The sequence below is a fragment of the Hippoglossus stenolepis genome, chromosome 12, assembly GCF_022539355.2.
Source record: "Hippoglossus stenolepis isolate QCI-W04-F060 chromosome 12, HSTE1.2, whole genome shotgun sequence".
Classification (NCBI taxonomy): domain Eukaryota; kingdom Metazoa; phylum Chordata; class Actinopteri; order Pleuronectiformes; family Pleuronectidae; genus Hippoglossus; species Hippoglossus stenolepis.
This window is the reverse complement of record NC_061494.1, coordinates 2,810,372-2,834,111: the sequence shown is the minus strand read 5'-3', so window position 1 is coordinate 2,834,111 and position 23,740 is coordinate 2,810,372. Positions and strand designations below refer to the sequence as shown.

The 23,740-nt window shown below is 43.4% G+C and overlaps 2 protein-coding genes and 1 pseudogene across 2 annotated transcripts; 2 read left to right on the top strand and 1 right to left on the bottom strand.

Moving 5' to 3' along the window:
• Window positions 1-534: 534 nt before the first annotated feature.
• Window positions 535-4,710, top strand: LOC118119127 (annotated as a pseudogene).
• Window positions 4,711-4,808: 98 nt separating this feature from the next.
• LOC118119126 (N-acylneuraminate cytidylyltransferase) lies at window positions 4,809-15,008 on the top strand. The gene is made up of 3 exons (XM_035172839.2): window positions 4,809-5,099; window positions 12,052-12,214; window positions 12,649-15,008. The coding sequence occupies exons 1-3, from the start codon at window positions 4,857-4,859 to the stop codon at window positions 12,861-12,863; spliced, it is 621 nt and encodes a 206-aa protein (XP_035028730.1). The 5' UTR covers window positions 4,809-4,856; the 3' UTR covers window positions 12,864-15,008.
• A 5,132-nt stretch (window positions 15,009-20,140) lies between these two features.
• LOC118119233 (growth hormone secretagogue receptor type 1-like) lies at window positions 20,141-23,309 on the bottom strand. Its single transcript, XM_047342385.1, has 6 exons — window positions 23,054-23,309; window positions 21,874-22,049; window positions 21,290-21,749; window positions 20,595-20,624; window positions 20,262-20,442; window positions 20,141-20,150 (listed from the first exon to the last, which is right to left on the bottom strand). Exons 1-6 carry the CDS (start codon window positions 23,073-23,075, stop codon window positions 20,141-20,143), a joined length of 879 nt encoding a protein of 292 aa, XP_047198341.1. The 5' UTR covers window positions 23,076-23,309.
• Between the last annotated feature and the right edge of the window lie 431 nt (window positions 23,310-23,740).

The window sequence follows — 23,740 nt, the reverse complement described above, 5'->3', positions numbered from 1 at the left end:
GCATGCTGGTGAAGCCTGGTGTCGAGCTGCCCTGGACATCCAGCCTGGCTCCATTGATTAGAGGCTCTTCCAGTAGCCAGTGCAGATAGTTTTTAGGTTCCAGTTTTCTGGAAGATGGTGAAAGGAGAACTTGTCTTGTGTCTTATGCAGAATGTTATATTGTAGACTGATGCATCAAGGAGACCAGAAGGTGAAACAATATACAAATGCTAACAGAGTAACATGAGCGATTGTCACCCCCAAGTCTGAAGATGTCTCCCACAGCATCCCCATATATCTTCCTCTACTTCCGTCACCCATTACAACAGCACATCCATGAATGGCTAGAATAACTGTCACTCTCTATGTTAGACCCATCTGGCGAATTTCCGCTCTCTGGCCAACAAGACGGATGAACTGCTGCTCCTCAACAGAGAACACACGGACTTTAGCAGATCCGCTGCCCTGTGCTTCACTGAAACCTGGCTTGGTGAGCACATCCCGGACAGTGCACTACATCTGACGGGCTTCCAACTCCTCCGAGCGGACCGCGTAATGGCGCTATCGGGAAAAGCGAAGGGAGTCGGAATATGCTTCTACATTAACGAAGGTTGGTGTAAAGATGTCACAGTGTTGAAGAAATCATGCAGCCCTCACCTATAAACCCTCTTCTTAAACAGCAAACAATTTAATTCACTGTGGGAGATTTTCTAGATTAACCTGGAGAGGTTGTGAGCTATCTTCAGTTCACTGGGAATGAGCAGATGATTCAGGGAGAGCTCACTATTTATTACCTGACGAGGTGTCCGGCCTCCCTCCAGGGGGGGCCGTGGGGTCTGTTGGCTCTCAGCCAATGGAAGGTCCGAGTTTGACCTCGGGCGGCGGTCAGAAACATGCTACCCCCACCCCAGGCATTCTGGGGGCTTTGCCTTGGGCCTGCCATAAAACTCTAGACAGGCTCCTCAAACCCCATGCAGGCCTCACAGCCGGAAACTCGAGTCAGGCTCTGAAAAGCCCACATAGGCCTCACTTATTCCTTTGTCTGGAGGTGATGCCCAACACTGGCATCCATGTTGAGCCTCCGCAGCCTGCGGAGGAAGAAGAGCCGCTGTCTGGCCGTCTTCCTGATGGAGTCTGTGTGGTTGGTCCGATCAACTCCTTTGTTTTGCTGACGTTGAGATGGAGGTTGTTGTCCTGGCACCAAGATGTCAGGGCTCTGACCTCCTCTCTGTAGGCCTTCTCATCGTCGCCAGTGATCAGGCCTATGGCGGTCGTGTCATCAGCAAACTTAATGATGGTGTTGGAGCTGTGGGTGGCCACGCAGTCATGCGTGAACAGGGAGTACAGGAGAGGACTGAGCACGCAGCCCTGGGGGGCACCGGTGTTTAGAGTCAGGGTGGAGGATGTGGTGCTGCCTATCCGCACCGCCTGTGGTCTGCCCATCAGGAAGTTCAGAATCCAGTCATGGAGGGCGATGTTGAGCCCAAGGTCTCTGAGCTTGGTGACGAGCTTCAGGGGCACGATGGTATTGAATGCTGAACTGTAGTCAATGAACAGCATTCTCACATATGTGTCCCTCTGGTCCAGGTGGGAGAGGGCAGTGTGAAGGGTGAGGGAGATGGCATCTGCAGTCGACCTATTTGGCCTGTAGGCAAACTGAAGAGGGTCCAGAGAGTCAGGGAGGGAGGAGGTGATGAAGGGTTTGACTAGCCGCTCAAAACACTTCATGATGGTGGAAGTGAGTGCTACTGGGCCAACCTCCTCCCTTGCTCTTCCCCGAGTTTGTTGTCCGGTCCTGGCGGTGAATGGAGACCCCCTCGGGAACAATGGCGGAGTCCGGGATCGAGGGGTCGAGCCAAGTCTCCGTGAAAACCATCACGTTACAAAACTTAATGTCCCGTTGAAAAGCCATCGTGCTCCGAAGTTCGTCCAGCTTGTTATCCAGAGACTGAACATTAGCCAGAAGAATACTTGGTAGTGGAGGCCTGTTCTCACGTTTCCTCAGCCGGACTAGGACGCCGGCCCGCGACCCTCGTTTCCTTCGTCGCCTCCGTGCTCCAGGTACGACAGGTAAACAGCGCCATGGGTATTCTCCTTTGTTTGCCGATGAGCAGAAGTTGTTCTCTATCATATAGTATGATAGGGCTCGCTTTGTCAGAGTGCACAATGCAAAATAAAGTAGAATAAATAACAAAAAAACAGATAAAAGAGAAAAAAGAGCAGAGCTGTGGGGGAGCTTGAGACACGGCAGCCTTCCTCGGCGCCATCGTAACAACCAATCCAAGTCAAGACTGTGAGGAGATGGACCAATGAGGCAAAGCTGGAGTTACAGGCCTGCTTTGACTGCACTGATTGGAGTGTTTTTGAGGCTGCTGCAACAGTCCTGGATGAGCACACTGACACTGTGACATCGTACATAAGCTTTTGTGAGGACATGTGTGTGCAGACTAAATCCTTCTGCACATACAACAACAATAAACCCTGGTTCACTGCAAAACTCAGGCAGCTTCGTGGCCAAGGAGGAGGCCTACAGAAGCGGGGACAGGATCCTGTACAACCAGGCCAGAAACACACTGACAAAGGAGATGAGAGTAGCAAAGAGGAGCTACACGGAAAAGTTGGAAAACAGGTTTTCAACCAACAATCTGGCGTCGGTGTGGAGAGGCCTGCAGGACCTCAACAACTACGGGAGACCATCCCCCCACACTGTGGAGAATCACCAACTGGCCGACGACCAGAATGTGTTCTACTGCAGGTTTGATAAGCCCACTCTGACATCAAACAACCACCTCCTCCACCCCCTGCCACCTCCTCACCTCTCTCAACCGACCCCCCACCTGCCTTGAGGATCTGTGAAGAGGATGTGAGTCTGGTCTTTCACAGACAGAAGATTAGGAAGCCACCAGGCCCAGAAGGTGTGTCACCCTCCTGCCTGAAAGTCTGTGCTGACCAGCTGGCCCCAATCTACACGCAGATCTTCAACCGATCACTGGAGCTGTGTGAAGTCCCCTCCTGCTTCAAATGCTCCACCATCATCCCAGTCGCCAAGAAATCCTCCATCACAGGATTTAATGACTACAGGCTCGTCGCCCTGACGTCTGTGGTCATGAAATAATTCGAGAAACTGCCGTGGGCTCCTTCAATTCCCTGTGGCTCTGCGAAAAGAGTGGATTGTCCTATGCGATGGAGAAACCCAACACGGGCAATGTGATCAATTTGGCCTGGTCTACAGACGGCACCCAGTTGGCTGTGGCCTGTGGTAATGGGCATGTCATCCCTGGCCATGTGGTGGAGCAGCACTGGGAGTTGAAGAACTGTGTGGTCACTCTTACCAAGAATCGCACCATGCAGGTGTGGAACGTGATGAAAGCATTGGAGTTTAGAGATTGAGTCATCAAAGCCTCACTGGCATATGGTCACCTGGTTGTCGCCACATCCCTCCTGTGCTATGTTTACAATTACAGAAACTGGAATACTACCCTCATCTTCGACTTGAAGGAGGGAAAAGTGAGACTCATCCTACAAGCAGAGAAACACTTTCTGCTTGTGGAACGAGCAGGGTTGTACATGTTCTCCTATGAAGGTCAACTGATATCTTCCCCTAAATTACCTGGTATGAGAGCTGACAAAATGCTAAATGCTCAGGGTGTCTCGCTGAGTAAAGCCCTTGGCAACAAGAAGCCCTTGACCCACAAGCTGGAGGTGGTGGAGATCGCTCTGGACCAGTGTAGCCCATCCACGAAGAGGCAGATTGCCTTCTTAGACAAGAACTGTGACCTTTATGTGACTTCCGTTTGTCATCTTGGACTAAAGCACACAATCTGCAAAATTGGCAGCATGGTTCACAGTTTGGCATGGAATGATACTGCTAACATCCTGTGTGGAATCCAAGACAATCAGTTCACAGTGTGGTACTACCCGAGTGTTGTATTCACTGACAAGGACCTGCTGCCAAAAACACTGCACACGAAGGACAGCAGTGAGTTCAGCCTATGCCCCCACATTCTGAGCTATGTTGGAACCAAGGTAACGTTACGCCAAGGAGACGGTTCACTCTTGCACAGTGCCGTACCTCCATACCCAGCCTTGCTTCAAGAATACATTGCATCTTCATGCTGGGAGGATGCACTGCGCCTCTGCCGCTTTGCCACGGATAAAACCTTGTGGGCATGTCTGGCTGGTTTGTCCTTGGAAAACAGGGAGCTGAACACAGCAGAAATTGCCTTTGCTACGATTTGAGAGTTACAAATAAAATATCCAATTTATGTGGCTGAAATAGTAATCACTGATACAGTATGCATAAAAGAATGGTATTTTTTAAATTAATTCATTTTTATCAGTTTTATGCGCTTTACAGGAAAAATAAGTCTGTTAACTACATTTAAGACAGGGACCGTGACATTATGGAACAAAAATATGAGATCATTGTTTACAAAAACTCAAAAGAAATGCAAATACTTTATTTCTAAACACTTAATATTACTGAGAACTTGTAAAAAAAAAGGTTAAGCATGTCAAGGAAATTATTAAATGTATGTATGTATTTTTGAATGTGTTTGTTTGTTTATCTATTTGTGTATTGATTTAAATGTTTGTTTTGTTTATTTATTTATTTATGTATGTGTGTGTTTATTCATCTATTTGTTTATCTATGTGAGTTTTTCTCGGCTGACAGTTTGATCTCCGGAGCAGAAGGTGGCGGTAGTGAGATCGGTCCAGGCAGAGATGTAGGAGCAGACCCTGTGTGTGTGAGTTTATGACATGTGACCATGTGACCACAGAAGTTTATTGTGATGGTGACGCTCATCTCTCTCTCTGGGTGGAATCTTCATCTGCAGCTTCTCTTCCTCCAGAGCCACTGAACCGTTACAGTCGAAATGGCCGCCAGGAAGAGATTCCTCCCCTCCGCCAACGGAGCGCAGGACGTCCCGCTGGCCGCCTGCAAGCAGCAGATCAGGCGCAGCGGAGAGAGACACGTCGCTGCGTTGATCCTGGCGAGAGGTAGAAGTAAAGGGATCCACCTGAAAAACATCAAGACGTTGGCCGGGGTCCCCCTCATCAGCTGGGCGCTGAGAGCTGCTGGAGACTCCGCTATGTTCCACAGGTACATTATCGTACCTGTACATTATCGTAACCCTAACCCTCATTATCGTATTTAAAACTTCTTTAATATACTCTAACATCAAAATATGAAACCATACATCTGCTCCAGACTTCATCAAAACTGCCATTCATAGTATATTTATATTTATTTTATTGCCATTATAATTTTTACATGTACATCCTATGTATAAAAACTACTTCATGAGTTTTATTAAACTACAACTGTTACAAACTAGTTGTGTCATGTTGCTGCAGTTTTCTCCTGAAGATATTTCATAATGTGAATGAATCACTGAGCATGTGTAGAATGAAAATACGTGTTTTAGTTCAAATAAGAAGGAAAAATAAGAGTTAAAGTCAGGATCTTAAACCTTTTCTCTGTTTTAAAATTATTTGCAAATCTATGTATTTTGGGGTTTAAAAGTCTTGGTTAAAAATAAACCAAACAATTCATAAAGAGGTGAGCTGTTAAATAATTATTGTATTAAAATAAGTTCTGAAAATTATCCTTAGCTGCAGCCCTAAATGTTTTTTTTCTGGAGCTAGACAATGTGACCAAAACTTTTATGAGATAAAAATGTTCATCTTGATAATTATCATGATTAATGTTTTACTGATTCTGACAAATCTGATGTAGAACATTTAAAACAACAATGTATCAAAAGAGTATGTGGTATTGTGTTATAATAAAGTCATATAACTTATTCGAGATATGTCGCTGACTCCGAGCGTTCAAAAGACTCATATCAGCTAATAAAAATTGGCCGATATGAGTCTTGACAGACCTCGGTATCTGCTAATATATTTAATGTGAAAATGCAGAAAAGATGTGCATTTATGTTTAGTTTTTTTTTTTTTCAACTTCTGTTTATTGGAATTTTACATGGATAATTCACAGAGTCAACATTTGAAATACATCCTACATAACTCCCTTCCCACGTGCCCTCCCCCCACCCCAACCCAGCATCCCCTTGACAGACACACCACCAAATATTTAAATAAACGTCTGTATACAATGTTGAGTAAATAACACACAAAACAAAAACAATGAATAAATAAACATGTAATGTACACTCCTTATAAAACTAAGTACATCCTTTGGTGTGCTATACCAAAGGAATTATGAATCCTCCCAGTCTGTTATTTGGGTTAAATTGTCATAGTATGCAAGAAAAGGCCTCCATACCCTTTCAAATGTATCTGTAACTCCCCTCAGTGTATATTTAATCTTTTCAAGCTTCAAATAGAACATGATCTCTTTAAGCCATCTTGTATGAGATGGTGGCACCGGCCTCCTCCAGTTAAGGAGGATAAGGCGCCGAGCTAACAGAGTGGTAAAGGTGATCACAACATGCATGCCAACCGGCCGTACTGTGCCTTCGGGCATCACCCCAAAGAGTGCAATTACAGGTTGAGGTTCAATCGTCATGCCATAGATGTCACTAAGCGATCCAAAGATTTTCTCCCAATATTTTTGGAGGCTCGAGCACAGCCAAAACATGTGTAGCCAGGTTGCAGTGGCTAGTTTACATCGGTCACATGTAGGATCAGTATTAGGGTATATTCTTGCTAATTTCTCCTTGGTGAAATGGAGACGATGAACTATCTTAAACTGTATTAGACCGTGTCTGGCACAGGGGGAGGAGGAATGAACCCGGCCAAGGATTGAAGCCCACTGACCATCAGCAAATGACAGGCCTAGGTCTTGTTCCCAAAGTGTCCTTAAGTTATTCAGAGACTGTGGTTTTATCGTCAAATTTCCCCATAAATCCGGAGATGGCGCCTTGAGACCGGCATTAAATCCTAGGAGACTATCTAAGGGCGTGCTTGGGGTTTTGCAGGAAAGGATGGTAACCCCTTTGTACAAAGTACCTAATCTGTAGGTATCGAAAAAATGGGAACGGGGCAACACCTCCCTGACAATTGATCAAATGAAGCGAACACCTTGTTAACATATAGATCCTTAACAAGTCTAATCCCATTGCCATGCCAGGCCCGAAAGGCCAGATCTGACTTGGAAGGGGTGAAAAGATGATTTGCAAGAATAGGAGCCTGTATTGATGCGCTCTGCAAGCCAAAATGCTTCAGAAATTGTACCCAGATCTTCAAAGTATTGGCAACTACAGGGTTTTTGAAAGAACCAGAGTTAAGAGGTAAAGGAGCTGTGACCAGTGAGTGGAGTTGCAATTTAAAAGATTCCAATTCAACCCAAGCGGGAGCGTCCACATCTGCACCACTATTAGCCCACATTATGACCTTTTGAATATTGCAGGCCCAGTAATAGTGAAGAAAATTAGGCATTGACATTCCTCCTAACTTTTTCGGCCTTTGTAAAAAAGTTCTGCGAATACGGGGGGCCTTTCCATCCCATATAAATGCAAATAGTATTTGGTCCAGTGTAAAAAAATGTTTTTTAGGAATGAAAATCGGAATACATTGATACAAATACAGAAACCTAGGAAGAACATTCATCTTGATTAGGTTAATCCGGCCAGCTAATGATAAGGGTAATGTGCGCCAGCGGTTTATGTCCTGCCTGCATCGATCCAATAACGGTGTGAAGTTTAGTTTATATAACTTGTGAAAAGACTGCGGCACCACCACCCCAAGGTATTTAAAATGGGAAGACACTCTCTTGAATGGGAAAGCTGTGGCCGGGATATCGAGAGCTGCTTTGTTTATGGGATAAAGTTTGCTTTTTTCTAAATTCAGTTTGTAACCTGAAAACTTTCCAAATTGTTCCAAGGTAGACAGGACGTGCGGCAAAGAATATACTGGGTTAGTAATGTACAAAAGTAAATCATCGGCATAAAGCGAGAGCTTGTGTGTTGTGTCCCCTCGAGTTATCCCTTCAATTGCCTGGCATTGATGAATAGAAGCCGCAAGCGGTTCAATCGCCAGAGCAAAAAGCAGGGGACTCATAGGACAGCCCTGTCTCGTGCCTCTATGTAGTGGGAAATATTTTGAGTGAGAGTCATTAGTATGGACAGAGGCTAAGGGAGAGGCGTACAACAATTTAACCCAGGAGATAAAATCATCACCAAAGCCAAATTTCCTCATGGTCATAAATAAATATTCCCACTCCACCCGGTCAAACGCCTTCTCTGCATCTAAGGATATTACAAGCTCAGGATCATCCGAACTGGTGGTAGTATAAATAATATCGAACAGCCTACAGATATTAGAATAGGAATGTCTGCTTCGAATAAATCCGGTTTGGTCAGGTAGCACCAGCTTGGGAAGAGCATTTTCAAGCCGCAGAGCAAGGGACTTAGCGAGAATTTTACAGTCCACATTTAGAAGGGAAATCGGTCTCCGCACAACAAGGGGTCTTTGTCCTTTTTAGGTAGGAGACAGATGGAGGCTTGGTTCAGGGTTTCAGGGAGATGGCCAATTGAAAATGATTCATTAAACATTGATAGTAGTATTGGGGATAAGTCTTCTGCAAATTTCTTAAAGAACTCCACTGGGAACCCGTCTGGTCCAGGGGATTTGCCAGATTGCATATATTTAATGGCATCACAAACCTCCTCCAGCGTCAGGGGGGAATCGAGGGCATCTTTCTGAGATTCCTCAAGGGTTGGTAGGTTCAAATTCCGAAAAAACGACTCTGAATCGGAAGCCTCATCATCATATTCAGACAAGTATAAGTTTGTATAAAACGCTACAAAAGCATCATTAATCTCCTTGTGGTCTGTGGTCACTGAACCCGAGGTGGTCTTGATTTGAGTTATCTGGCGTGAGGCTGCAGTTTGGCGGGCTTGGTGAGCGAGAAGCTGGCCTGCTTTGTCGCTAAACTCGTAAAACGAATGTCGGGACTTTAATAATAGATCAAACTCAGTCTGTAGGTGAATCCGCTTTTGATAAAGTTCTGGAGTAGGCGTCGAGGCATACTGATTGTCCAGCTGTGAAATTTTGACAGAAAGCTCTTTCAATTTGGCCATCCTCGCCTTTTTGGTATTTGAGGCATAGCCAATAATTTGGCCTCGCAAGTATGCTTTCAGCGCTTCCCATATGGTGCTATGAGATACCTGATGCATTGGTCTCAATAAAAATTTGTATGTGGGTTTGGATGAATTTTACAAAAGCGCTGTCAGAGAGTAGAAGAGGGTTCAGGCGCCACTGTTTATATGGGGCAGGATGATCAGGGAAATCTAGTTCAAAGGATAGGGGAGCGTGATCAGATATAACTATACTATGGTAAGTGGGAGGGCTAGAAGAGGGTATAAGCCGGGCATCTAGAATAAAATAATCAATCCTGGAAAACGTATGGTGAACTGGTGAAAAGAAAGAAAAAGCCTTTCCTGTAGGGAAGTGTAACGCCAGGGTCAACCATTCCATACTGCTCAATAGAGGTACTAATAGCTGTGGCCATTTTAGACAGTGGTGCATGTTTGGTAGAAGACCGATCAAGACTGGGGCAGAGAACACAATTAAAGTCACCCCCAACAATCAAGTGGTGGCTATTGATCCCAGGGATAGTAGAGAAAAAAGAGTTAATAAAAGCACTGTCGTCCCAGTTTGGAGCGTATACACTGGTGAGGATAACAGGTTTATTGAAAAGCTGACCGGTGACTATGACGAACCGGCCATTCGTGTCTGCAATTACCTGATCACTATCAAAGGTAACACTTTTGTGTATTCAGAATAGCTGCGCCCCTGGCCCTAGCATTGAACTTGGAATGAAAGACCTTCCCCACCCAACTCCTCTGAATACCCGAAACATCTGCCCTTCGTAGGTGTGTCTCTTGGAGGAAGGCTACCCCTACCCCAAGTTGACCTAAATGTGCCAGTACCTTGTTCCTCTTCACGGGGTGATTCAGCGATTTCACATTCCAAGAGATGAACTTCACTTTTCTACCACTATTCCTAACTGTACTCATACTTTACAGAGTTGTGCTGTACTAGCATATATAGGGCAGGAAGACAGAACATTGCGCTATGTAGTACAAAGAGAGTGTCACAATAAAAAAGGATGGCCATAGATGATAAGAGTAAGACATTAAAAAAAACAAAAAGATGCGACGTGTACATTACATTACAAAAAGACAGCAAAATAAAAAGGATGCTTCCCCCCCTCCCCCAGCACTTACCCAAACTAAGTGCATTAAAACCCCAGAAAACAAGTGCAAAAAGGTGCATCTTAGCTAAACAACGCTTGCACCTAACTCTCCTCATCTAACAGAGGATAACGAAACACATTTAAAGAGTCAATTATTATGTTGTTTACCTCCTTTGATAACATATCTGTCTGGTGTTTGTCACGAGGCTATATTCTGCCTGACACATTTTGCCATCAAACATCCCACCTTCTACAAACAGGCCATTGAGCTTTAATATTCCAATATACTTAGGGCAGGCTACTATTCCCAGATTGGCCCATTCAAAAGAAAATAAATAAGAAATACGGAAAAATTGAAATATAGAACACAAGTCAGTATAAATTCTGAAGTAGCATTAACGTAGACAACTGTGCATTTTGATGTAACGTTAGCCTACATTTGTCTCACGGAGTGTGTCCTCACGCTATAGATTGGGTTACATTGTCACAGTCTTGTACTGGCTGTAGTGAGCCTACATACCATCACTCTCCGTCGTTTTCTGATGTCACCGCTGGTAGAATCTTGGCCTTGACAAAAGCAGCCGCCTCCGTTGGGGTTTTTCAAACTCGTACTTCTTTCCGTTGAAAAGGAACCGGAGCCTTGCTGGGTGTAGCAGAGAGTATTTCACTCACGCCTCCCGAAGCTGTTTCTTGACTGGGAGGAACGCGGTTCTTCTACGTAGTAGGTTCGCGCTGAGATCGGGGTAAAAGCTGATCTTTGCTCCTCGGTATTTCAGCTGCCCTTTCTCCCACGACATCCGCAGAATCTGCTCCTTCGCCTGGTAGTAATGCATGCGCACCACCATAGCCTGCGGGGGACCTGTCGGCTGTGGCGGTCTCAGAGTGCGATGGGCACGGTCCACCACAGGTGGGCGAGTGAAACTGTCCTCTCCAAACACCTCGGTCAGGAACTTTTCTATAAAGGCAGAGGGGTGGTTTCCTTCAATTTTCTGCTCCAGACCAGTCACCCTTGTATTATTCCTCCTCGAGAAATTTTCCAGAGTGTCCAGTTTAGCGTGTAGCTTAGAGTTTTCAGCTTGCAGTGCGGTGTGGGAAGTTTCAAGCTCAGTAACTCATCCACGTCCGTCAGAGAGGTCTCGATGCCTGCAATTTTTTCAACGTGCATGGAGACGGTCGTTTGGAGGGTCGAAACAGATGAACGTAGCTCTGATAATATCTCGTCCCTCACCGCAGCCACATCCTCTTTGATGCCATCTCGCAGTTCTTTCAGTGCCCCATGCGTTAGCTCCAAGCTAGCACTGCCCGACGTTTGCTTGCTAGCACTGGCTTCGGGCGGCATGGCCTGATCATTCTTGCCAGCTTGTTTACATCTCCCGGCTTTGTTTGACATATTTACCGGTCAAACTGAAACGATTAATGGAGTAGGAGGTTTAAGTAAAGGAATGCGACGCGACTTTAAACTAAATACGTGTTTTTAACAAATAAAATATGAAATAGGTGAGGAGAGTTTCCAGAAGACGTCCTCACTCCGCCATGACACCGGAAGTCCTCGCATTTATGTTTAGTTTGAGCTAAAATAATTCTGTTATTTTCCTAATTCAAGTTTCTATATATTCTCTATATTTTCATTCATGGTTATTTATAATAAAGTTTATGGTTGAACTGTAAAATTTTAAAACTCAGTCCCAGACCCGTGGCTTGCTGGAGGGATAATATATCCCATTTGGCCTTGGAACGCTTCGGGATCCCCCAGGAGGTGCTGGAAAGTGTTGCTGGGCAGAGGGATGTCTGGAACACCCTGCTCTGCCTGCTGCTACTCCAACCCCATCTCACATAAGCAAAAGATGGATGGAATTGATTCATATTATCCCTTATCCCTCGCATTAAGCACTGTCTAACTTCTCCAGGTGGTGCTGTTGATGTCCAGTGAGGACCCCGTGACCCAGTTGGTTGACCAATTGTCTGAGAGGACAGGCTGCAAAGTCATCCAGGTGGGAGAGGAGCCGCTGAATGATTTGAAAGCGATCGTGGAGCAGAGGAAGCTGGAGTGGAAGGACCTGGCATACATGGGTAAAGCAATCATACCTTTATTATAGTGTGGTTCTCTATTGACATCCATAGAGAAGAAAAAGAAAAATTCCTGGATCTCTACCAAAACTTAATAGGTTCTTCCTTGGCCTACCTACTAGCTAACCAACACAAATGAACAAAGAGGTCAGTCTAAGAGAGGTGTAGTTGAAGAAACCCAGGTCCGTGCTGAGGACATGGGGTAATTTAGCAGGAATGACATGAATACATGGGTATCGTCTGCACAGTATTGTTGACATAATCCATGTGAGCAGCAGGTAATCTGACCCAAGGAGGTAGTGTATATAGCAAAAAGAAGGGGGCCCCAGCACAGAGCCTTGTGGAACACCTGTGTAGAGGTGGATGTTATTATTTTATGTTTATGTAAATGGTCCCAGCTTGTTTCCTCCCTCATCACTTTTTTCTTCTTTCCTCAGGTAACGACAGAGCAGATGTCAACTGTCTAAACCTGGCGGGTTTGAGTGCAGTACCTGGAAATGCCCCAACGGTGGCCATTAATGCTGCAAAGTACACCTGCCACGCAGTCGGGGGGATGGAAGCTGTCCGGGAGTTTGCTGAACACATTCTCCTTCAGAGAAAAAAAGCAAAGTCTCAGATGAAGCAGGATCGTATCGACTGCAGCAGCGAATGAGAAATTCAAAATGACTTCATATTGAAAGGTTTTAGACTCATGCACATATACCAGAAGTAATCAAGCAATGCGTACATGCATGATAAGTATTAAGATATTATACAAAATGTATTTCTAATTTTAGAGAAGGAGTTACAGTTACAGAATTCATAAAAAACATTTAAGTAAAATCTCAATAGAAGTAATTATCTGAAAAATAAGGAATTTAAGTAATACTGTGAATATTGCACCGGACTAAAAAGTTAACCAACCTTGGTTTATTGTCGCAGTCGGAGCTTGAGATACCGAACTCGGATGTAAACACCAGGATCACCACAACACCAAAATCTAAAACACTAGACTGAAAACTGAATAAAACTAACACTTAACATCAATTGAGTTTAGGTTTGTTAGTTGTGAAAGTGTAAAACAGAAAGTAAAACTTTTAAAAACATGGATTTATCTTAAACTTAAATTCCTCACGGTACAACCCCTGTGGATTATTAGAGATAAAGCTTTTAAGTATTGTAAAATACCTTGGTACTTTATATATAAGGGGAAGAATTTCAAGAACTAAAATACTTCGTCCCGTTAAAATTTGTATTTAGTTCGGGAGAGCTGAGGGCTGTTAGCCAAGCTGCTGCTAGCATTAACTCAGCATGTTTCTTGTGGCTTAGTTTGCTTTTACGTTAGGCGGCTGTGGCTGAGGGGGTAGAGCAGGTTTCCCCCAACCAGAAGATCAGGAGCTTGATTCCCAGCTCATGCTGAAGTGTCCTTGGGCAAGATGCTGAACCCCCCCCAAAAACACTAGCCCCTCATTGATGTTGAATGCACTAATTGGAAGTCGCTTTGGATGAAAGCATTAGCTAAATGACATGTAATGAATAGAAGGTCTTTTTCAGGAGCTAAATTATACAGAGTATTCTAATAAAAACAATGTTACATAAATGTGAATTCATTTGTTGCTCTGAGGCTTTTTGGCAGACACAGGAACGTCAGGACTCGTTGCGAGAAGGGTTGATTGCACAACTTGTTTCTACGATAACTCAAGACCCAAACGTTTAATAATAAAAATCCTTCGCCCAGTTCAAGTTTGTCTTCATAAGGTAACAATGAGTCAGGGTAGCTGCAGGCTTTAGCTGAGCTTGTTTCTTGGAGCTTAGCTTACTTTTACGTTAGGAATAGGAGATATTTTTGGCAGCCGAATCATCCAGGAGTATTTAAATAAAAAACAACGTTACAAATGCGTTCCAAATATTCTCCAACGCTTTTAGGTGGACACAGAATATCAGTATGGGCTTATTTCTTCAATAACGACGCTAAAGTGGCTCAGTCAACTTCTCATGTTACCCTTTTGATTTTGTTCCAACCAAACAAACAACATGCAACTTGTTACTTAGCGTGCTTAATGCTATCACTCTTCTGTTACCAGGCTTTAAGCTAACTGGAGTTAGTTAGCTGTAGCTTGCCATATTTTACCAAACACATACACATAAGGAGTGTTCGCCTTTTCATAGCAAAGAAGGTGTTTAAGTCAAATGTCCAACAGGTAAGGAAGATTTGTAGCTGCAGGATGTTAAGAGAGAAAAATCTGATTTTGTTTCGGTGAACTTGTAGGATGCACTACCAGCATTTGCACTTTTATCCAGTCAGTGAAATAATAACATGTTTTTTATTATTTATTATAAATATATGTACCTCTATGTGCTGTTAATGTTACTTTTCAATTGAATTTAATCTGTTCCCAAGGTGCTTGGATGATTGTTGTGGTTTGCTTGTCATGTGATTCATGTGATTTTATTTCACTCTTTTTCATTTAATGACGGAATAATTAAAGTGATTTTCCTTTTTGTAAATCATTTTCAGTGAAGATGAATAATGAAAATGGATTAAAAGTGTCTGCTGTCAGTTTTTAATCCAGAGCAGAACTTGGGAGCAGTTTGACATTTTGGTTGTCGGTGCATCGTAGCTTTCTTTTCTGTTCGTCAGGACGATAAATATGAAACTGGAGCCAAGAGACATTATGTCACCAATTATAAGATAAATCATGGTCGCACCACATGACATTTTTTAAATTGGCCTGTTGAAAATCCTTATACGTCATTGACATTAATGTTGATGTTATAATCTCTGTGTATGTTTCTCTCTCTCTCCGTATATATGTCAAGTGCCTTCAGATGTACATTGTAATTTGGCAACATACAAATAAAAATGTATTGAATATGACATTTTTACAAGTTTTTGTTAAAAATCTGTATCAGTGACGTGCTGATGTAAGCGTATTGTATCACTTCCGATTTGGTGTTGTGTAGTATTGAGTCAGCTCTACTTCATCCCTCTTAATTTAGCTATTTTCTCATCCACTACAGCTAATTACCAGCCCTACTTGCACCCACTCATATATTTCTCCCTCTTTTAGGGACTTGCTCGCACATTCACTGTTTACACAGTCTTCTTGTCTGTTGTTAGCTTCGCAACTTCACACTAATGATTGACAATGGTTTCTCTGTCTCATTCTGAGTGTGCTTGATGTGTAGTTACACCTCTGGATCTTGGTACATGAAATATATGTAGTTTGTATTTGCCTGGATGGAGGGGAGGCTTCGTCAATTGGAAGCACGGCTCCATACCATGAAACAAAAGCAGCCGGGAAGCCAGGGTAGCTGGATGACTGTCTGGAAACAAGAAGTGATGGTTCAACACCAACTAGTTCATGTTTAGCAACATAGCCGCTGAGAAACTAACTCTAGTTATTAGTGACTCAATTTTTTAAAAATGCAGCTAGCGACACTGGTGATGACAGTTTAATGCATTTCTAGGGCCTGAATGTGCAACGTAGAAATATATACACAACTGCTGGCGAAGAATAAACGTAGATATGGTAAAATTGTAACTGTTCATACATACGGGCTATGACTGATGTCCATTCATCCTCTATATAGTAAACAACCTCTAGTGATTCTCTTTATAGTGATGAATTGACTTTTCGGACAAAATTTACGTATTCTGGAGTAATTTTAAATGGGCGTGGCAAAATGGCTCAACAGTGCCCCCTGGAACACAGCCCCTGAATTTTCACACTGATCAGTAGGTGGCGCTATGACCCTGAACTAATATTAATATATGGAGCTGTTCAGGTCAGGATTGTGATCATAGGTCAGTAGTTTGGAGCCGGTTGGATAATGCAGAGTGGATTTACAAAGTACTTCCTGTTTCATGGCGAATCAGTAGGTGGTGCTATGACACTGAGGAAATATTGACACATAGAGCTGTTCAGGCTTGGACTCTGATCCTGTGACAGAAGTTTGGTAGTGATAGGACGATGCACAGTGGAGTTATGACAACATCGTGTCCTTTGGCGAAGGATGAACCTTCGACGCACCGCAATGTTTACACGGTTTGAGGAAATGTCACAATTCTGACCATGATCCATTGACTTGACTGAGCTCTTTTGAGCTGTATATTGTAAAGCAGCCAGGAGCAGTTCATCAAAGTATAAAACATGTCACTTCCTGTAGCCAGCAGGTGGCGCTGTAATGATGAGTCAATATTGACACATGGATCTGATCAGGGCGGGACTGTGAATGTGTGAATGAGGTTTGAGGCTGATGGAACAATGCACAGAGGAGTTATAAGAAATCCCTCTTTTTTGGCACTTTAAAAATTATCATTTTACTCTTAATCATGAACTAAAGTTATCTCTCAACATTAATTGACACACTTCAGTAAGTTTAAGTTAGTTTACAACATATTAACAATGTGTGAACAAACTCTTTAGCCCTGGGGGAGAAAATTTGTGCCTTGGGCAAACCATGGTCTTACACTGCCCTCTAGTGACCAATATTGCAGCTGCAGCTCAATCATCTTGATTTGACTCATCAAACTTTAATGCCACGCCACGGTCAAACCGTGGGATAAAATCAAATATACCAAGGTAGTTTATATCTCCATCTTGTTGAGATGACATTCCCAGAAGTTGAAGTTGATCTGATGAAAGCCCTACGACACGTTCGTCAAAGTAAAAATGTCTAAAATGGTCAAAATGGCCACTAAAGCCAAAATGGCGGGCTTCCTGTTTGGTCTAGCATATCTATCCAAGAGACTTATTTGTTTGTTATGAAAAGACACATGTCCCTATAGATTTTTGTACATGTCGGCCAATCGTGGTGCCGGGGCTGCACTTTAGGGGGCGCTAGTCAGTTATTTTGCCACGCCCATTCCTTAAAACCATCTGAATGTCTGCAGGGGGGGGGGCTGTTGTTACACAAATGTGGTTTGAGGGAGGTTGAACCTCGAACACCGAAGTTATAGCAATTTTGTGTGTCAAGGCGAGTTGATGAACTTTGACGCCACGCCACTATTATGGCGTTTGAAGAAAAGTCACAGTAATGTTATGCCTACATTATCAATGTCTTGAGACCCATTTGACACAGTTTGACATGGTTGTGGTCAGTGGATGAGGATGAATACTTCCAAGTGTAAGACGTTCCAAAAACAAGACATTTCCTGTTGCCACCAGGGGGCGCTGTGATTTCAATTCATAATTTCTATGTAGATGTCATCAGGCCGGGAATCTTGTCTTACATGTCTAGTTTGGACTCGATTGGACCAAATATGTCTGAGATACAGAACCTTGTGTTTTGATGGCGTGTAATCAAACTTTGATGCCACGGTCACACCGTGTGACGAAATATCGATCTTTGAGGTAGTTTTCATCTCCATCTTGTTGTGATGACACGCATCTCCATATGAAGTTGATCTGATGAAAGCCCTGGGACAAGTACATCAAAGTAAAAATGTGGAAAATGGCCAATATGGCCACTAAAGTCAAAATGGCGGGCTTCCTGTTGCTTTTATCCAATTGCACCTCCGACCTTTTTTGTTTGTCTGGTCATGATACACCTGGGCTACGGTGAAAGCTAACTGAGGGGCTTTTCCTTAGATGGCGCTGTTGAGCCATTTTTCCACGCCCATTTCAAATTACTCCAGAATACAATTACTTTTTGGGGTTTTGAATTCCCTGCAAACTTTGGTAACAATTTGAGCATGTCTGGGCCCTGAAAAAGCCCAAAAGGGAAATACAAATCCTTCGAAAAACAATAGGGCCTCCCACCATCGGTGGTCGGGCCCTAATAAGAATAATCCTTTCAATTTCAATAGGGCCTCCCACCATCGGTGCTCGGGCCCTAATAAGAATAATCCTTTCAATTTCAATAGGGCCTCCCACCATCGGTGCTCGGGCCCTAATAAGAATAATACGAAAAATCCTTTCAATTTCAATAGGGCCTCCCACCTTCGGTGCTCGGGCCCTGATAAAAATAATCCTTTCAATTTCAATAGGGCCTCCCACCGTCGGTGCTCGGGCCCTAATAATAATAGTAGCTGGCTGTATCATTTTAAAATCGTCTACAGTATCAACACCATTGTTTTGTACCCACCAATCCAGATCAATCCAGACATTGTTTCCTCCTCCTGACAGTCTTGGTTGGAGCAGTTTTCCTGGAAGCCTGGCGTGCAACAGTTTTTAACTCCACAGCTCACGTTTCCCTACTCCATTAGATCCATGATGGCTCAGGTGAGAGCAGGACGGAGAAACCTGCAGGGGAGAGGTGTGTGTGTCCCAGGTTCCACAGAACTGAAGCACACTGATGGCTTTCCTATGACGCTCGATCACAGCCAACACTGAGAGGAATGGTCAAGTGCTGTCTAATCAGAGCAACAGAAAAAACACACAGGAACATATTTAGAACCACATAAACATGCATGTATCACACTGTGAACTCTGAATAAACACATGTACTGCACATATTCACACTAAGAGCTGTTCTACACACATGGATGCACACATATTCAATATCAACACAGTAAATGTCAACCTATCAAAGCTTTAATCAGACCTTCCTCATTATTCTTACATTTTTAAATCACTGACGCAGAAAAGAAAAGGAAATCTCGTCCCAATGCCTCCATCGACCGCCTGCGCGCCACTGCAAAGACAAGGAGCTGAAGAAGAGTCGGGCAGAGACGCTGGAGGTGAAGCTGCAGCAGGAGACGACTCCAACTGAGGGACTGAGCTGCAGGAAGGTGGAGGCCGTCAACAGAGGACACACGTCTCTGAAGGAGCAAGTTCACCAACTGAAAAGTGACCAGATGAAGCTGGAGGAGGACGTGAGACACAAGGACGAGTTGATTAAGACAGAAACAAAGAAGAGACTAGCTTCCACAGAATCATACCTGGCTTGCCTGGACAAGCTGAGTGGGACAGAGAACGAGCTGGAGAGTGTTGCGAGGAAGTGGAGGAGAAAAGTGGAGCAGCTGGAGAGAGTGAAGGTGAAGAACGAAGACAAACGTCTGAACCAGCAGACAAATGATTACACAAAGAAAAGAGGGATGAGGGGACGTTTGTCCTGAACCCTCTCACCCTTCTACCTTCCTCTTTCTGTGTCAGTCGTTGACAACAGGAGTTAACATGTCATTTGCATCAGGTTTTGTTGCCAAGCAGGTTTACACATACAAGGAAGTCAATGTGGTGTAAGTGTGCAAGTTAAAATATAAAAAATACAAAAATAGGAAACTTTGTCTCTAATATATAGAGATATTATATTATTCTGACACCACATGGACCACACACAGTTTTCTTTAAATAATCTTTATTTAAAAACAATATAAAGTTCACACATAAACTAACATGACTCTGTAAATACATCACCAGGAGTTATAAACAAAGTTTAACATGAAAAAACACAAACTGAGAGGAAATAAATTATTATTTAAATGTATTATTTTTCTTCTAAAATATTATCAACATGTTTAATTGGGTAAAAGATTGAAGGTTTTTATTTCTTTTCTATTAAAGGAGGTCGATTGTTTGGTTTCATCTTTGCAGAAGTATTTTATTTTTTACACCCCAGTTAAGACAAAACCCGCCCCTACCCAACCTCTGATTGGCTTATTTTATTTTCATTCCCCAAACTCCGACCAATCATCACTGGACTTGCCTTAAACTAACCAATCGGAGGCTAGGTGGGGGGTCTTCGCTCACCCCGAGTAGATTGCGGAAACGTCTGAATATTACTGTCAGAGAAAATCTGTAAATACCTGCTGCTAACTGGGTTAGCTTGGTGTTAGCTGTGTTAGCAGGGTTAGCTGTGTGTTAGCAGAGGGTTAGCTGCTCCTACAGTCAAAGCTCATGATATCTTAGTTCAGTGCAGGTCTGAAAGCAGCTGAATTCAGTTTGTTAATATGGTCGTTGCAGAACCACCAGTGATCATCACAGCTACCTTGTGTTTCTGCTGTTGTTACGTGTGCCTATATGTTTACAAAGTGGTTGTGGAGTGTCCTGATGAGAGCATTGTGCTCAGTCGGTGAGACGGTGTGAGACAGTGCGTGTGCATGAGGCTACGCACAGCGTGTCTGTACCTGGTGGACATCAGGTGGTACACCAGAGGGTTAATGGCAGCACTGAGGCGGGAGAGGATCCAGGTGACCAGGTAAAAAGAAACGTCTGTACTGTTAGGACCGGATCTCTGAGAACCATAGCTCGTGGTCAGACGGACGATGTAGGGCAGCCAGCACAGGACGAAGGCCAAGAAGATCACTCCTGATGGACATGAGGAGAAGGACACAGGAAGTGGACATGAGAATCATCAATATCTGCAGGTGATAGAATACATTTCTCACACTGTTAAACAAGAGAGCTGTGTCTCAGTTCAGGGGCTGCAACCTTCAGAGGACACGATCTCCTCAACCCACCTCCTTCCTCGGTCAGGTACACTGTGAAGGCTGAAACAAAATGAGACCGTCTGGTCCACAGAGGAGAAGCTTGTCCTGTCCTTAAGTTGGACACGACAGAAAGCTTAATGCCCCTTGGTTTTTTAACATGTGAGCCATTAGTTGAGTTGATACGGTTCGTCAACAAAGTGCAATGAGTCCTGGGACATGTTGGACCTGGAAGGATTCACTCATCAGAGCTTTCTCTGGTATGAAAGGAAGCATCTGTAGGAGCCTTTCTACTCGTGTCGCTGTGATGCAGCCCCTAAATTGACACACAGCTGGAAATAAAGATGGACGACATGACTGCTCCCCAAAAGTGAAGCCGAAGCATCTCGATTGCCCCCTGGTGGCTGGCTGCAGGTCCTAAACCTTGCCTGCCTCCTTGATGGTAACAGGTGGGACATGGACCAAACTAAAAAGTCAAAATACACGTCAAATATATTCTCAATGATGGTTTATATCATTTTATTTGGTTCTTATAAAACTAGTGAGTTCTTTTTCTGGTAAGTTTAGTTTTGATTTTCTATTGGATGATACAGTTCTGACTCTGACTCCAGATGTGCAAGCCGAGATGAAGACAAAGTATTAAATCTGTTCGTCCGCCTTTGTCAGTTGTATTTAGTAAAAGCTAAATTCAGAACCTAAGGGTGTGTGTGTTGGATTGTGTTTCTCACCCAGCATCTTGACTGTGTGTCCGTGACTCTTGTCTTTACGGCTGCTTTGTGGACGGAGCCTCAGAGTCCGTCCAATCAGGATGTAGACCAGCCCCAGGATGCACAGGGTTACCAGGACATACAGGTTGTAGAGAATTATCATGGCCAACATGAGGCCTGAGGATAATGAGGATTCTGATTCTCTGCACACTTCATTTTCAACCTCTTTATCCTCATGATCCACTTCCATCATGACCAAAAATGGTGCTGCACTGACAGCCGCTCCCAGCCAGAGGCAGCCAATCAGAACCCTGGTTCTGCGACGTGTCACCAGCGTCTTGGAGGTGATTGGCCAGCAGACAACCAGGTACCTCTCCAGGGAGAGAAAGGTGATGTGGAGGATGGTGCAGAAGGTGCAGCACTTAGACAGGAACATGGTCAGCTTACAGACGCAGACTCCTAACTTCCAGCCTGTCCAGAGCTGGAAGAGACACAATCCGTTTAGTGCACGTTCAGCCAAACCATGAGTATCTGGTCTAATCACAGTGAACTGACACAAAAAGGTGTATAAGTATATAAGTATTATAGGATATATGTGAGGGCACCTTATATAGATCCAGAGCCAGCAGCAGGAGGAACAGCAGGTCACTAACAGCCATGCTGCTCAGGTAGAGATAGGCGGAGCTTCTCATGTTTGGGCGAAGCCAAACCACCAGAAGGGTCAGTGTGTTTCCAAGAAGGCCGAAGATTATCAGTGGAACCACAATCAGAGTCACACACACTAGAAAATGAAAGATTGATGATTGATTTTCATTAGAATCACAAATTTACACATGTTCAGTCCACAATGGAAAATGGTAAAAAACGTTCACAGAAATAATTAGTTCTCATGATTACTGGCACAAGATGTTTTTTCTGTTTTTTCCTAAACTACTATGAAAGACTAGTATAAAAATATAAGAAACAACATTGAGTCAGGTAAAAATATCCTCTAAATGTTTTCTCCATAGCTCAGCAACATTTTCAGCCCCAGTGATCATATCAATATAAGACGGGAGGAATATTTTACTGTTATTTATAACTTTAACTTCCTTAGAAAATTCATTTGCATCATTCTGCTGAAACTTTCTGGCCAAGTTCTGCTAATTCATTTTAATAAAATGTACTGCATATCTAAATCTAAACACACACACACACACACACACACACACACACACACACACACACACACACATATATTTACTATTCATTTTATAACTTTCACTTTTCCTCGAGCACTTTTATTCATTTTAAAGATTGTTTTTACAGTTTCAGTTAAAATATTGCAGAGGTAATTCATCATGTTCACTGGAAACAGACGGGAGCAACTGGGCAGTTTAATATGTGGTGTGATTTTAAATCTATTCAAATGCTTGTGTGCATGTGTTTATCTTACAATATATAACGTTTTAATTGGTGATATTTAAAGGTGCTGGGAGGAGGATCTGTTTATTGATTATTGACAGAATCAGGCTAAGAGGATAAACCTGTCTTTATGCTAAGCTAAGCTAAGCAGCTGCTTTGTATTTACTGTAGAATCATCTCAACTCCCAGTTTTTCTTTGTAATAATTAAATAAATTGTTTAATTAGTTATAAGAGGAAAATATTTGAGTTTTCTGTCTTTCAGATAAAGGTTGAAGCTGTTTTTTATATTTTTATAATTAATAATAATAATAATAATAACAGTAGCTGGCTGTATCATTTTAAAATCGTCTACAGTATCATCACCATTGTTTTGTACCCACCTAACAAGATCAATCCAGTCATTGTTTCCTCCTCCTGGCAGTCTTGGTTGGAGCAGTTTTCCTGGAAGCCTGGCGTGCTACAGTTTTTAACTCCACAGCTCACGTTTCCCTACTCCATTAGATCCATGACGGCTCAGGTGAGAGCAGGACGGCGAAACCTGCAGGGGAGAGGTGTGTGTGTCCCAGGTTCCACAGAACTGACGCACACTGATGGCTTTCCTATGATGCTCGATCACAGCCAACACTGAGAGGAATGGTCAAGTGCTGTCTAATCAGAGCAACAGAAAAAACACACAGGAACATATTTAGAACCACATAAACATGCATGTATCACACTGTGAACTCTGAATAAACACATGTACTGCACATATTCACACTAAGAGCTGTTCTACACACATGGATGCACACATATTCAATATCAACACAGTCAATGTCAACCTATCAAAGCTTTAATCAGACCTTCCTCACTATTCTTACATGTTTAAATCACTGACGCAGAAAAGAAAAGGAGATCTCGTCCCAACGCCTCCATCGACTGCCTGGCCGCGCTCACTGCAAAAGAAAAGGAGCTGAAGAAGAGTCGGGCAGAGACGCTGGAGGTGAAGCTGCAGCAGGAGACGACTCCAACTGAGGGACTGAGCTGCAGGAAGGTGGAGGCCGTCAACAGAGGACACACGTCTCTGAAGG